Source organism: Oncorhynchus mykiss, chromosome 11 (assembly GCF_057628025.1).
Source record: "Oncorhynchus mykiss isolate SJ-2025 chromosome 11, ASM5762802v1, whole genome shotgun sequence".
NCBI lineage: Eukaryota > Metazoa > Chordata > Actinopteri > Salmoniformes > Salmonidae > Oncorhynchus > Oncorhynchus mykiss.
Genome location: NC_143032.1, coordinates 62308694 through 62324478, shown reverse-complemented (window position 1 = coordinate 62324478; position 15785 = coordinate 62308694). Strand labels below are relative to the sequence as shown.

General features: G+C 44.9%; 1 protein-coding gene across 2 annotated transcripts in view; it reads left to right on the top strand.

Moving 5' to 3' along the window:
* The window catches only part of coro1ca (coronin 1Ca), a 63191-nt gene that overhangs the window by 44552 nt on the left and 2854 nt on the right, over positions 1 to 15785 (top strand). For both annotated transcript variants that reach the window (XM_090190811.1, XM_021621682.3), the window contains 8 exons: positions 10052 to 10174; positions 11608 to 11737; positions 13637 to 13818; positions 13971 to 14090; positions 14214 to 14318; positions 14565 to 14710; positions 15180 to 15237; positions 15499 to 15741. In XM_090190811.1, coding sequence (XP_090046937.1) covers positions 10052 to 10174; positions 11608 to 11737; positions 13637 to 13818; positions 13971 to 14090; positions 14214 to 14318; positions 14565 to 14710; positions 15180 to 15237; positions 15499 to 15741 — 1107 coding nt within the window. The remainder of the gene's footprint in view (positions 1 to 10051; positions 10175 to 11607; positions 11738 to 13636; positions 13819 to 13970; positions 14091 to 14213; positions 14319 to 14564; positions 14711 to 15179; positions 15238 to 15498; positions 15742 to 15785) is intronic.

The window sequence follows — 15785 nt, the reverse complement described above, 5'->3', positions numbered from 1 at the left end:
CCAGTCCTCAATCCCTCATTCATCCAGAGCTCACCCTTTTGGCTGAAGAGATCCCTGGGTGTGTGTGCGCGCACACGGTCTTCCCCACACACACACACACACACACACACACACACACACACACACACCAGGGTTTCCGTTAGTGGTACCTGACAGATTTTACCGGCAGCATTTAAATTAACTGGACATTTGAAATGTACCAGACCCATGTGCATTAGGTGTGTAATCTTCCTCCTTACCGAATTCCGATGTGCACTTTGAAGATGTTAAAGCTGTTCCTTTACTTTTCCTCAGCCAACAAGACAAGTAGAACAGCAAAATCACTAGCCTATGTCAATCTACTATCCCCTATAGTGGAAAAGTATACCTATTCTATTGGTCAGCTTGTTGTTCTCTGCAAGAAAGAAATGGCCAATTCCAAACAGACTCTGGGACAGTTGTGGGATGATGGATCCCAAATTCATAGAACCATTAGGCTACATTGTTATAAGTAGCGAGGCTGATGCAACCGATCAGAACGTTTAGCTTAAAATGTTGATAAACTATAAGCGCACTAATGTGCACAAGGCAGTAAGTTATACTCGAATGTTCGGTCCATAATGCAATTAGCAGGGGAAAAAGCGCCCGGCACGTGATGGAGATGATAATTTCTGTTGCCGCCACGTTTCTATGGTCTGGTTTTTACTAGGCTACTTCGAAGCAAGGTAAGACATACCTCATAATAAACTCAGCAAAAAAAGAAACGTCTATTTTTCAGGACCCTGTCTTTCAAAGATAATTCGTAAAATTCCAAATAACTTCACAGGTCTTCATTGTAAAGGGTTTAAACACAGTTTCCCATGTTTGTTCAACAATGAATGAACATGCACCTGTGGAACGGTTAAGACACTCACAGCTTACAGACGGTAGGCAATTAAGGCCACAGTTATGAAAACGTATGACACTAAAGGTCTTTCTACTGACTCTGGGGAAAAACACCAAAAGAAAGATGCCCAGGGTTCCTGCTTATCTGTGTGAACGTGCCTTAGGCATGCTGCAAGGAGGCATGAGGACTGCAGCTGTGGCCAGGGCAATAAATTGCATTGTCCGTACTGTGAGACGCCTAACTGTCCGCAATAGGCTGAGAGGCTGGTCAGAGGGCATATAGGCCTGTTGTTTGGCAGGTCCTCACTAGACATCACCGGCAGCAACATCACCTATGGGCACAAACCCACTGTCGCTGGACCAGACAGGACTGGCGAGAAGTGTCGGTTTTGTCTCACCAGGGGGATGGTCTGATTCGTATTTATCGCAGAAGGAATGAGCGTTACACTGAGGCTTGTGATCGAGGTGGAGGATCCGTCATGGTCTGGTGCGGTGTGTAATAGCATCATCGGACTGAGCTTGTCATTGCAGGCAATCTCAACGCTGTGCGTTACAGAGAAGACATCCTCCTCCCTCATGTGGTACGCTTCCTGCAGGCTCATCCTGACATTGACCCTCCAGCATGATAATGTCACCAGCCATACTGCTCATTCTGTGCGTGATTTCCTGCAAGACAGGAATGTCAGTGTTCTACCATGGCCAGCGACGAGCCCGGATCTCAATCCCGTTGAGTGTGGCTGGGACCTGTTGGCTCGGGGGGTGAGGGCAAGCCCCCCCCCACAGTATCGTCCGGGAACTCGGTGAAAGAGTGGGATAACATCTCACAGCAAGAACTGGCAAATCTGGTGCAGTCCATGAGGAGGAGATGCACTGCAGTACTTAGTACCTGGTGTGGCCACCAGCTGCATTGACAGGTACTTTTGATTTTGGCCCTCTTTGTTCAGGGACACATTATTCCATTTCTGTTAGATGTATGTGGAACTTGTTCGTAGAATCTTGTGTTCATAGAAGTATTTACACATTATGTTTGATGAAAATAAACGCAGTTGACTGTGAGAGGACGTTTCTTTTTTTGCTGAGTTTATGATATGAAGTTAAACGTTGTGGTTTCAAACATTAAGTATGTTTTCAAAATGCATACTCCCTTCACTGGTGTGAGGTGCTAAAGCCTCCCTACCGTTGCCTGTGCACTTGGATGGTGGATGGGAAGCATGCTTCAATTACCTGTTGAGAAATAAAAATACTAGCTATTTTTAATTGTGGCCATCAACTTTTATCACACGATTGCATTTAGGATTGTTGCACAATGATTCGACTAGTAAAAAAGCACATTTCACTCCAGCAGTAACGAACGAGCTGTTTGAGGCAAGGTAGCAGCAGCTCTCACGCTGACACATTTTCCACTCAAACTAGGCTCTGTATCTGTACGCTGTGCGGGTATACATAATGACCAACAAAAATACACACGCTGCAATTAATTCCACTAAATTTTGCAAAATGACCTATACACCGATAAGCATGACCGGTCAAATGTATTTATCAATGAATGGGCTAAAAAACAGTATTTTTCAATGGATTTGTATTTATTCTCACTGACACATTGCCTGCGCCAAATGTTTTTAATTTATCTGCTTTTCTTTTAATTTATTTATTTTGCCTAAAGCCAGCTCTTTCTGGCTGACTGAAACACACACACACACACACACACACACACACACACACACTCCCTACTTAACTCTTAAACATGCAAGAGGGGGGTATTGTAATGGTCTTTGCCCACTCTGCTCAATCTGTATTCCAGGAGCCCTATACTGCCTCTGCTACTGCTTTCACCACTGCTGCCACTGAGTCCTGCTGACTGCAGATTTTACCATATATGGCCATTCACTGCACCCTGCCTGACAGCCTTACAGGACCATTTCCTCCCTGCCTCGTCATTGGCTGCCAGCACTGCCAGTTCCCGGTGATTTCAGGGATAGGCTAGAGATGAGAGGCCTGGAGGAGAGGGAGATTTTTTTTTATGTCAAGTGTTGTATGTCAGACATTCTCTGTGCATCTCATTGCCATGTTCTGTTTGTTATTAGTGCCATAGATTTTCTAATTAAAGATTAGGACTATGCTTGCTTGGTGCAGGTTTTCATTGTGTATAATTTCCATATTTGTTTCTGAAAGGCAAGGAAATGTATGGAACATTGTGAATGAACCAAGTAGAATTTCTCCTCACTAGTGGTAGTGTTTTGCTGGTTGAGTGACAGTCATGTCCCTCAACATTTTGTTAATGAGGTTTGTAAGACATGCTGGGCCCAGGATTCATTCCTCTTTTGATCTCTATAAAAACATTTTTTCCCTAGGCAATAGTTTCCCCCTCTGTGTACCTGAAGGCTCTCCTAACCTAACTGGGCCTGGGCAGCCACATGTTGGTCTTGGCTCCTGCCCTGTCATCACTAATTTCTGACCACTTGCCCTCTGATCTACCCCTCTGATCTACCCCTCCATTCACGTGTTGAAGCTGGAGCATATCTCCAGCCATGTACAGTCAGAGTAGAGTGCCTCACAGTGGTGTCCAGGTTGCCTGTACTGTGCCTCTCCTCTCATTGTGCTGCATTTCTCATGGAGACCAGCCCAGGGTCTGACCGGTATGCAGCCTCAGCCGTGCTCTCAAGGCCGTACACTCACAAAGGGAAGAGGAAAGGTGGACATTTCCATGGTGCCCAGAGGGGAAGCATGCGTGTAAGAGCCCTCCCATCGTGTGTCAGATGTTTTGCTGTAAGGATGTTTGTGCGTGATGCCTCTTGGGTTTTACGGATTCAAAGTGATAACCTCTTTGGGCTGAGATCTCTCTAACGTGATCGTTATAACAGCCAGTGAAAGTGCAGGGCGCCAAATTCAAAACTAACAAATCCCATAATTAAAATTCCTCAAACATACAAGTATTTTACACCATTTTTAAAGATACACTTCTTGTTAATAACACCAGTGTCTGATTTCAAAAAGGCTTTACAACGAAAGCAAACCAAACGATTATGTTAGGTGAGTGTCTAGTCACAGAAACACAGCCATTTTTCCAGACAAAGAGAGGAGTCACAAAAAGCAGAAATGGAGATAAATGAATCACTAACCTTTGATCTTCATCAGATGACACTCCTAGGACTTCATGTTACACAATACATGTTTTGTTTGATAAAGTTCATATTTATATACAAAAATCTCAGTATACATTGGCGTGTTGTGTATCCAACAGAAGTCAGAAATAGCATTATAAATATTCACTTACCTTGGATCTTCATCAGAATGCACTCCCAGGAATCCCAGTTCCACAATAAATGTTTGATTTGTTCGATTAAAGTCCATAATTTGTCCAAATACCTCCTTTTTGTTTGCACGTTTAGCCCAGTAATCCAAATTCATGACACGCGATCACTAGGTGCAGACAAAGTCAAATAGTTCCATTACAGTCTGTAGAAACATGTCAAACGATGTATAGAATCAATCTTTAAGATGTTTTTAACATAAATCTTCAATAATGTTCCAACCGGAGAATTCCTTTGTCTGCAATTCTACAATGGAACTCAAGCTAACTATCACGTGAAAGCGCGTGGTCAGCTCATGCCCCTCTGGCAGACCTATGACTCATTCCCCTCTCATTTGCCCCCACTTCACAGTAGAAGCATCAAACAAAGACTGTTGACATCTAGTGGAAGCCTTAGGAAGTGCAATTTGACCCCATAGACACTGTATTCGATAGGCAAAGAGTTGGAAAAACTACAAACCTCAGATTTCCCACTTCCTGGTTGGATTTTTTTCTCAGGTTTTTGCCTGCCATATGAGTTCTGTTATACTCAGACATCATTGAAACAGTTTTAGATACTTCAGAGGGTTTTCTATCCAAATCTACTAATAATATTCATATATTAGCAACTGGGCCTAAGTAGCAGACAGTTTACTCTGGGCACCGTATTCATCCAAGCTACTCAATACTGCCCCCAGCCATAACAAGTTAACTTTGCCATCGTCCATTTTGTTTTGTTGTATCTTATGAGGTTTGGACATAACTTTGTGTAGCTTCACTTATTGCTATCCAACAGGTCTGCTTGCTTGACACATTCTCTCATAGGATATCATACAACACATAGCCTTGTCAAGGTCCTTAGGTGTTCTGGTCATTTACAGTATCATGTATAACAATCCAATGAAAACTGTATGTTGGGGACGGAGTCTGCTTTGGATTGCTTTATTCAATTCAGGCTTTAGCCTACTTATTTGATGGGTTGCCTCAATTGCGTATGATTTTGACCGTGCTATTCAGCCTTTCTACTCAAGTCAGTGGTTTGCTCAACTGTCTGTCGCATGTCTCAACTCCCACCTCCTTGTCTACATGAAACACACTCCTACCCAGTCTCCTGTCTCTCCCACTGGACTGTTTGTCGTGGAGATTATGACCAGTGGTCTGGTCTGCCATTCCTTGCTTCTTTGCTGGTTTGATCTGTTTCAGGAGCAGCGCTTTAAAAAATTTTAAAAAAAAAAAGGTTTGGGGGCTGAAAGTGTTCTGTGATGTCACTCAAGGCAGGCATGTAAAGGGGCTGTGCCAATTAGCTAACAGTCTTTTCACTGTGTTTATACTTGTCGCCAGTCCTTGTACTCTGCCTGGTCTTTAGCTTAGAGCACTATTCTCTGTACTTACAAGCATCATTTATCAGCGCTTATCCTCTTATCTTCAGCTTTAGCAATTGTTCACCTGGCACCTTCTCCGGAATGGTTCCAGTTCAATACAGTTCTGTGGTTACCGAATTACATGGGGGTGAATTTTATGACACTAATTAGAATCAAGGCCGGCCGTATCTTTTGGCTACGTTTACACAGGCAGCCCAATTCCAATCTTTTTCCTACTAATAGTTTATTTTGACCAATCACATCTTTTCTCACCACATTTTTCCGAGCTGATCTTAATGGTCAAAAGTCCAATTAGGGAGAATTATTTTTTTTTTAGCAGAATTGGGCTGCCTGTGTAAACGCAGCTATACATACCTGCCTCAGGCTGTGTCTCAGGGAGGAGCAAGTCAGTCAGAGCAGAGGCAGGTTGCCACAGGCCAGGCCTCCTATTGCTCTTCACTATCTCTGAGAATCTAGCTTAGTTACCTGTGTTCACCTGAATCAAAGAAGTTGGACTCTGGATAAGAATGTCTACTAAAAGGGTTATGCATTGAGAAGTTGTGGTGTAAAAGAGTGTGTCGTCTGTTCTCCTCATAAACAGCAGCATGGTGGTGCCTGCCTTGGAAATGTTTGAGCAGTTTGGCTAGGATCTGTTTATTGACAGTCCTTTCCTAACCATCAGTGACCTCACCATACACAACATTCCAGCCTTTTGTAGATGATCACAACGCTATCAAATAATATTTATTCAGGCTTGAAGCGAGATCCTCTCTTGTACTTCTCTCGGACCGTGGAATTCCATATTGTGTATAGCAAAGACAAACACGATTAACACCTCAGTGGTGCGTTTAACACTCCCGCCCCCTCTCTCTCATTAGTCACAGCCCTATCAGAGCTGCCTGGGGTGTGGGATGACTGGAACGACAGTCCCGCTGGACGGCATGTCAGCAGCCCTATGAGCTGTGTGTAAACAGGCCTACAGCAGCCGTGTGAACTGTTAACAGCCAGGCCTACAGCAGCCCCTCACTGCTGTTGGGCTCTGTCCCCTCTTCACAAGTCAACCATGTAGATTGTTGGTTGGGGGACAGTCTGTACTGTCCACCTCCTAGTTTTTTTGGTGAAGAATAACTAAGCGTATCAATTGAACTGGTGTGAGAGATGTGTGTAACAGAGTTTCCATGTGAAATGTGAGTCTCCTGTAGAGTGCCGAGGTCCTCCCTAGACCCTGTGCACATGTTCCTAGTCTGCGAGTACGTACCAAATGTAACCCTGTCCCCTATATAACGCCCTACTATTGACCAGAACCCATAGGGCTCTGGTGAAAAGAAGTACACTATATAGGGATTAGGATGCCATTTGGGGAACTGTCTCTAATCTCTCTGGGGTCTGTGAACCAGGCAGTAGTTAGAGAACATGACACTGCTGATGTCAGCGGGAAATACCACAGACAGGCAGGCAGCAAATACCACTGAGACGGGCAGGCAGCAAATACCACTGAGACGGGCAGGCAGCAAATACCACTGAGACGGGCAGGCAGCAAATACCACTGAGACGGGCAGGCAGCAAATACCACTGAGTGAACAAAACATTAGGAATGCTAATATTGAGTTGTCCCCTTTTTGCCCTCAGAACAGCCTCCATTCGTCAGGGCATGGACTCTACAAGGTGTCGAAAGCGTTCCACAGGGATGCTGGCCCATGTTGACTCCAATGCTTTCTACAGTTGTCAAGTTGGCTGGATGTCCTTTGGTTGATAGATCATTGTTGTTAAACATGGGAAACAGTGTTTGACACTCAACCCGTTGTGCCTGGCACCTGCTACCATACCCCGTTCCAAGGCACCTAAATATTTTGTCTAACCCATTCACCCTCTGAATGGCACACAATCCATGTATCAATTGTCTCGAGGCCTTCTTTTAACCTGTCTGGATTTAACAGGTGACATCAATAAGGGATCATAGCTTTCAACTGGTCAGTCTGTCATGGAAAGAGCCTGAAGTTTTGTGCGCTCAATGTATTGGCCTATGTACTACACACACCCAGATCCTAGTCTGCCATCTGCACACCTTTTGTTGTCCCTGTGAAGAAGGTCTGCTGAAAACCTGCAACTCAACATGTCACAATCACATGAAGCCAGGGAAACCACACCTCTGCTGACATTAACGACATTATACATCCAACCACCCAGCCTGATGAAAAACATTGGGCGTGTTCCACATTGCAGCCGACTTTAAAGGCGAGTCAAAACTGACTGTACAAATCACCATGCATCATAAATAACTACTCAATAATATCAGTCAGTCACAATTTCCCCATGATGCATCAGTTTGATGCTCTCGAACACAGCCGCCAGCTAGCTGTATGTTGTTGATCTGAGCAAGGCCGAAGCAGCTAAGAGGAAATGCTAGTACTGAGCAGTATCCTGTGCTATTATAGGCCTAGCCTACATTGCTCTGTCACACCTGGTCCTCTGCTGCTATAGCCTAGCTAGCCTACACCCCCTCGACACTGAAATGTCTTTCCTGCTGCACATCCTGCTGCTAACAGGCCACTCCCCCCAACAGCGGGAGATTGAGAATCACTTTCAGGCCGCTGCTGCAATATGGGCTGCTGTTTGTGACCACGTCAACCTTTGTCTCATTCCAGAAACTGCTCACCTCCCTCTCTGGCTATGTATTCCGAGGAGCCTATCCTTCCGTCCCGGGTCCAGAACAACGGCTGATTATTCTATGTTAGATTTCCGGGAGTGTTCTCTGGACAGGGCGAGGCATGGTCATGTGATTTTTAGATTCATATACACACGCAGGTATAGTACACTCAGACTTTGATCACTGATGTTGGAGTTTGTCACGGCCCAACGCTGCTGTAGGGAGGGCAGTGGGTTGTGGTGTGAACCAATTGACTGTCTTCTATGACCACAATCCCCATGGCCATGTCTGGCACTCCCAAAATGAAAGATTCATTTTAGTTTGTGTTGAACTACTGTGACTCACTGACCACTATCGTAATCAGGTTTTAACCTAACACTGTGTGGTGTATTGTGACGTGAGCAGCAGAGTTGAACTGGCCAGTCCTTTTTTGGCCCAGTGCCACAGCAGGCAGGGAAGTAAGGGAAGTAATAGAGAAATATGGAGGAGACTTCAGACAACATACTGACTCATATCCTGGTCTGAAATGGCTGTCTGAGTCCTAGTGGCCAATCCACTGCCTGCTGTTACACAAGCATTTAGACATAAGGCCTAGACCGCCCACTCAGGTTCATCGTTTGTTACCTCCCTCTGTCCACATACGCCTCGATTACATGTCCATGAGGACAGAGCTTCTTCATACCTGAATATGCTTGTTCTCTCGGACTTCACGCTCTTAGGTTATCTGAATGGTCATTCTAAGCATTTATCTTGAGTTTGAAGTCAACACTAAAGGCTGGTGTGCCTAATGCTTACAGGCCCTGTTATTATGTTTTTCTAATGTCTACAGTAAAGACCTGGAAAAGCTCTTCTCTCCCTGTGACTGAATATGCAGCACTTATATTTAGCCCCTCTGAAACCATTGTTGTCATGGTGCCCAGTCTACTGCTAGAATGGCTGTGGGCATTGAGTGATTTTTCATGAGGCAGACCATTATGCTTTAAATATGGCTGCAGCCAGCAGGGCTCTGTCTCGGTGACATCATCTGACTGTCGGGCTCTGTGGTGGTCTGGTTGGGCAATCAACTGACAGGAGCATGGAAAAGGGTGCGTCATTCTCCCGAATCCAACCCTTACCCCCCTCAGCATCTTCAGAATTCACACCGTGGAGAGCACCTGATTTTCCAATCACGATAGGGTCAGAGGTCAAGATAGTACCCGCCTTCAGACCAGACTGATGTCATCAGGAAGTCAGCTGATGGGGTGGGAAAGCCTTCCCTTTGTCTGGCTCCTTTGTTTTGTGTGTGTGATGGCTGGGGAAGTGATTTCTGGCCATCTGGCCTGTGTGTTGTATAAGGGTATTATATAAGAGGCTCAGATTGGAGGTTAGCTCAGGGTTTCACTTTAAAGAGCAAAAAATAAGCTTCTGCTGGTGTGCGTCTGACGTCATCACCACCAACATGCCATCATTTACATATTCAACAAGGGTAAGCTTTAATCTAAATGAGTCCTAGGATATAGCTATGCAGCAGAATTGTAAACAGAAATGGTTTTTAGAGGCTATGACAGTGCTAGGCTGGTGAGTCTCTCTGTTTGTGTCTCTGTTCCCCTCTATGCTCTTAATGCATTAGTGGACTGTGTAATTTGGTTGAAAACACAGATTTAAATACAGGTAGTCAAATGTGTCTGGTTAATGTTTGACTGAGCTCCTCCTCCTCGGGATGTTGCCCTCTGCTCACAGGGAACATCTCTATTGCATACTCCTTGTTTTGTACATGGTCTCTGGTTGGTCGGCCTAACCCTGTGATTTCATGGTTTAAGTTAAACTCAGGTCAAGTTGTTCCCTCAGATCACCAGGCATCATAGACATCCGTGACTGATCTCATGTCTGTATCTGCTTGTTTCTCCACAGTCGGGCCGCATTGACAAGGCCTACCCCACAGTGTGTGGTCACACAGGCCCTGTGCTGGACATCGACTGGTGCCCCCACAATGACCAGGTCATCGCCAGCGGCTCGGAGGATTGCACAGTTATGGTATGGTTACGATCACCCCTCTCCCTGACACACACCTCAGCAGAGACTGTGCCTTTCAGTGGAACTGTACAGCAATGTTTGTTCATACTTAACCTGTCCATCTACACACACCCTCTCACCGATGCCAACCGACAGGAGATGACAAGTTTTGGTTGTGAAAGGCCAGATACTGATAGCGTAGGGAAGGGTGCTGATTCCGAAAGTGATAGGGTAGCTAAGCATGGGTGCAGGCAGGGCTCGCCCTCTAGTCTGGATTAGATTAGACGCAGAGAGAGACAAGTCGTATAGGAATCAGCTCTGGGGAATGATTTAGCCTTTTTTATATGGCTGAGGTCACTAACTTGTTTGAGGCTGGTGCTGTACTTTTCTCCATATGTCCTTATTTGGGCTGTGAACGGCAGTGATCAGTGTGCGCAGTGTACTTTGGTATGCTTCTACCACTTCCCCACCTGTAGGCGTTGACTTCCCCATGCAACTCTCTCAACACCAGAAGACCTGTCTGTGAAATGGATGCAGTGCTCCGAGTGCATTTACAGAAGTTGAACCGCCAAAGGTTCCTCTCTCTTCAGAACATTTCATATTGCTGCTAGAAATACACACCGAATTGGTTCCCCAAAAGTAATGTTGACTTTAGATTACATTTCCTGATGAGCTGCTGTTGCTGTTGACTGCTGTATCTGTAGTGACCTATTGCAGCTGGAGTAGGAGCTCTGATTAGTGTAGGGGTTCAGTAGTAATGCAGTGGTTTGACTACTGAACCACATGCCTTTCATAATGTCAGTCTACTGCTGTCGGCGATCATAGAGATAATGACTTTTACCTTTAGTCTTTATTTCCATAGATGAATGTTCTGATTCTGCCATCTTTACTGTATTTGTATAGTCTACTGGCTGTATTGTCAGTGGGAAGTAAGCTACTCAGGCTGTACGTCAGTATGGTGAGTGACTTAGATCTCTGCCGCCCCCTTGAGTCATGGTTGTGTGATCTACTAACTTCCTGTCACAGTAATGTCAATCTAGAAGAGTTTTTGACAAGTTTGTTCATGTGAATGTACTGCGTTCTGCGGTCGATTTAGTTTAGTGCTTTACGACACGTAACAGCAGGGGAACTGCAGCCATAGTCTGACACTTTAACTCTACCTACATGTATATATTACCTCGACCAACCGGTGCCCCCGCACATTGACTCTGTACCGGTACCCCCTGTATATATCCTCGCTATTGTTATTTTACTATTTGTTACTTTTATTTTCTATTTTTTCTTAACATATTTTTCTTACAAGCCCTTAAACCAACAATGCAGTTAAGTAAGCATTTCACTGTAAGGTGAAATGTATTTGGCACGTGACAAATATAATTCAATTTAAATTCAGTATGTGATGCATTATTGACCCTAGCTATGCCCTGACCTCTGACCCTTATCTCTGTCTGCAGGTGTGGCAGATCCCTGAGAACGGACTGGTTACTGGCCTGTCTGAGCCTGTGGTGGTCCTGGAGGGACACTCCAAAAGGGTTGGCATCATCACATGGCACCCCACAGCACGCAACGTCCTGCTCAGTGCCGGTGAGTGGTATCCTCTAGTGTTGCATGGTATACCAAAACGTCTGTACCTTTTCGATACTAGAACATAAATGGTTCGGTACTATCATTTTTGTTACTTTTGCTACGTCTATCAAATTTCTCACGGATGAAGTCTGTATCAGCGCCACTGAAGGTCCCCCTTAGTGCGAGCGCACTGTGCCTGCTCCACTTAGTCACTTTATCCTGGCGCCGGGTCTGCTGCACTGGGAGTCTGGGCTGCATCAGGTTTAGCTCCCCACAAATGCTGCACAGAAGTTTACACACTTGAATAATGCGACACGGCATGTAGAAATGTTGAACCTGTTAATTACTGGTCGCAAAACAATGTCTATACAGGCTAGAACACTTTACAATGCAATAACATTCCGTCAGCTTCCTGCTTTGTAGGCTAACTTTCCTTGCTAGCTTACAGCTGACGCTAACATCAATTCACTACTACCTGAGTACTTTGTGATAATATGCAAACCTTAATACAAAATATGCTGATTTCAAAGCTGATTGCCACAAACTTTATTCATTCACTTAATCGGTCTCATGTCTCTCCCAAAGATGATCTATTGCCTTAGCGAACTGACTGTGTGAGTAAGGCTCAGATGGACCGCCCCCCTCTTGCCTCGTGAATGATGTCGTTAAAGAGACAGCGCACACTTATAAAATAAATTACCTCTATGCAAATGTTGTTGATCAGTACGGTACAATATTAGATCAAAGTTTATTTGTCACGTGCGCCAAATACAACAGGTATTTCACCTTCACCTTACAGTGAAATGCTTTTAAGTCCCAAATGGAAGGGAAACAGATGAAATCCGCCAAAACCAGCTCAATTACTCAATGCATGCACACACACATTGAATATGCGTTCATCTGTATTGCGAATAGGCCTAGATTACATCTTGATTTACCCAGTTTATCAAAGGAGGTTTACCATTCCAATTAAAAAATGTACATTTTAGTTATTCAGCAGACTCTTATCCGAAGTGTCTCACTGCTTGAGTGTATACATTTTCCTACTAATAAATTATTACTATTGTTTTGTACTTGTTTTAACCAACAAAGTCAAATTTGTTGTATAATTGATTCATTAATGCGTACATGTCTGTCTCTGACGTCAAACATTGCCAATGTAATGATGAACTCAGAAGATGCCTAACGATTGAACAGAGCAGTAGTGAAGTTTGTCTCCATGCCTTTTTTTGCCGTGGTATTGTGATGGTATCAACAGTTTAAATTCTGGTATCGTGACAACACTAGTGTCCTCCTGTCCTTATCATTATAGTTCTGGTTCAACCTGTGTGCCTCTGCTTTTGTGGTTGTATTCTCGGTCGCCATCAGCTCACTCGCTCTCATCCCCTCCTCGCCCTGAGAAAAGTGGTAACCTGCTGTGAGCTTGTCACTGTTACCCTGTGGCATAATTTTCCCCAAACACTGAGATGTCTGATCAACGCACATCTGTCCCCATTGACACACTGACAATTGCCTTAAAGGGATACTGCAAGATTTTTGCTATTGTGCTGTTTTTCTACTTACCCATTGAACTTACCCATTAGTCCATTGAACTTGTGGATGTCATTTGTTATGTCTACATGCAGAAGGAAGAGGTAGTTTCGCAAGCCAATGCTGACTAGCATTAGCACAGTGACTGAAAGTCTACAGGTACGCTAGCGTATGCTACTTTACCTATAGACTTCGTCATTGCTTAATTGCCAGAATCTCGCAGTATCCCTTTGAGAATGACCATATTCACAGTGTTTTCCCCCTCCATGTCAGAACCAAACCAGAATGAGCTAAGAGTTGTAGATGATATTATCTTGCCACATCAGTGATATTATGTCCATGCTTCTCTTGTGTATTGTGTGTTTGTTAAATGTGTGTAATCCTCAGGCTGTGACAACCTGATCATCATCTGGAACGTGGGGACGGGCGAAGCCATGATTCAGCTGGAGGATATGCACCCTGATGTCATCTTCAGCGCCTGCTGGAACCGCAACGGCAGCCTCATCTGCACTGCCTGCAAGGACAAGACCATCCGTGTCATCGACCCCCGCAAGGAGGAGATCGTAGGGGTGAGCACCACTGACAATAATTTTCACTAACAAACCTGCTGTATAGGGTTGTCAAATTCCGCAAACTTAACCTAAAAAAAATCTAATTTGAAGGAATCTCGGAGGTGAAAATTTAGGGTGTACGTACCTTATGTTGACCCTCTGTGTCACAGGAGAAGGAGAAGGCCCATGAGGGGGCACGGCCCATGAGGGCCATCTTCCTGTCGGACGGCAACGTGTTCACCACGGGCTTCAGCCGTATGAGTGAGAGACAGCTAGCCCTGTGGAACCCGGTGGGTCACCCCGTCCTCACCATCACAACTCTTGGCTGAGTCACAAACGGAACCCTATATTCCCTATATTAAAGATGTTACTGGACTGCTCAGTAACCAACTATGTCAATGTTTCATTTACAGCAAGCCATGGATGAGGCCATCTCAGTGCATGAGATGGACACCAGCAATGGAGTTCTCTTGCCCTTCTATGACCCAGACACCAATGTGGTTTATCTGTGTGGTAAGGTGAGTGGAGTTTTTCCCGAAGATTACATACATACACACCCATTTGATCTGCTGTGCAAGTGACTTATAACAAGTCTTACTTTGATCCATGAAGTTCTGCATGGTGAAGTGTTATCCATGAAGTCATTACTAAAACATTATACTGTATCTTAAACTTTATTCTATTGCTGCTCATTGAGTCATTAAAAAAATGTATGAATTCAGACAAGCACTAAAAGGCCGTCATCTTGTCTCTGTGGTTTGTAGGGTGACAGCAGCATCCGCTACTTTGAGATCACGGACGAGGCCCCATTTGTCCACTACCTCAACACCTTCACCACCAAGGAGCCCCAGAGGGGGATGGGATACATGCCCAAGAGAGGTCTGGATGTCAACAAGTGTGAGATTGCCAGGTAGGGCTGGCTGGATAGAGAAATGGATCATCCATTTTAGGACTGCTCTATCATATCTGAATATCATGTCTTGTTGGGCACACCCCTTATTCATTTCAGCAAGGTCTAGTGGGAAGGTCTAGAACCAAGTGGGGTAGTTCTTGGCCGGGTCTATGAGGTGGCCCTAAACGGAAGATGACTTGTAATGTGGCGCTATTACCTGTCCATGTCCACCAGGAGGCAGCACATAACCACATGTTGGAGGAGAGCTCTCTCCTTATAAACGGATTAACTCCAGGCCCTGCCAACCAGAATTGTGTACCATGCAGTTATTCAACTCCATGTTTACTGAGGCTGCCTGACTATTGCCAGTGTCCTGGAAGTAGAAGTGCATTGGGCTGGGCTGCAGTGTTTGTAAAAGGATGTTAGACAGTGGGCCTGTTATGTGATGTTTTGAATAATACACTTATTTTTGCTTTTATGTTGGCAGGTTTTATAAACTGCACGAAAGGAAGTGTGAACCTATCATCATGACTGTGCCCAGAAAGGTGAGCTTCTTCATTCTGATCTAGACAGTCGATATATGAATGATTTCAACAATTAATGCAACATTTAACTGAAACGGTCTATTTTGACAGATAGAAAATGTTAGGGTGTTTTACTAGACACATATTAAGAAAGCAAGATCAATGAAGAATATCCATAGAGAATGCTTTTTTTGTTCAGGATTGTTTAATCTGTGTCCAGGTAACGGGCCCTATGTGTTTGGTACAGCGTTCTCTAACAGCAGTCTCTGTGCCGCTCTGCAGTCTGACCTGTTCCAGGATGACCTGTACCCAGACACGGCAGGACCAGACTGTGCCATCGAGGCAGAGGATTGGTTCGAGGGGAAGAATGGCGAGCCCATCCTCATATCCCTGAAGAACGGCTACGTCCCTGGCAAGAACCGCGACCTCAAAGTGGTCAAGAAAAACATCCTGGACAACAAGCTGAGCAAGAACACAGAGAAAAGGGGCCCAGCCAACAAGTCTGCCTCGCCCACTCCATCCAGAGTGAGGACTGCTGTCTCTGTCTGGGGAGGACTCTGACTGGGTTG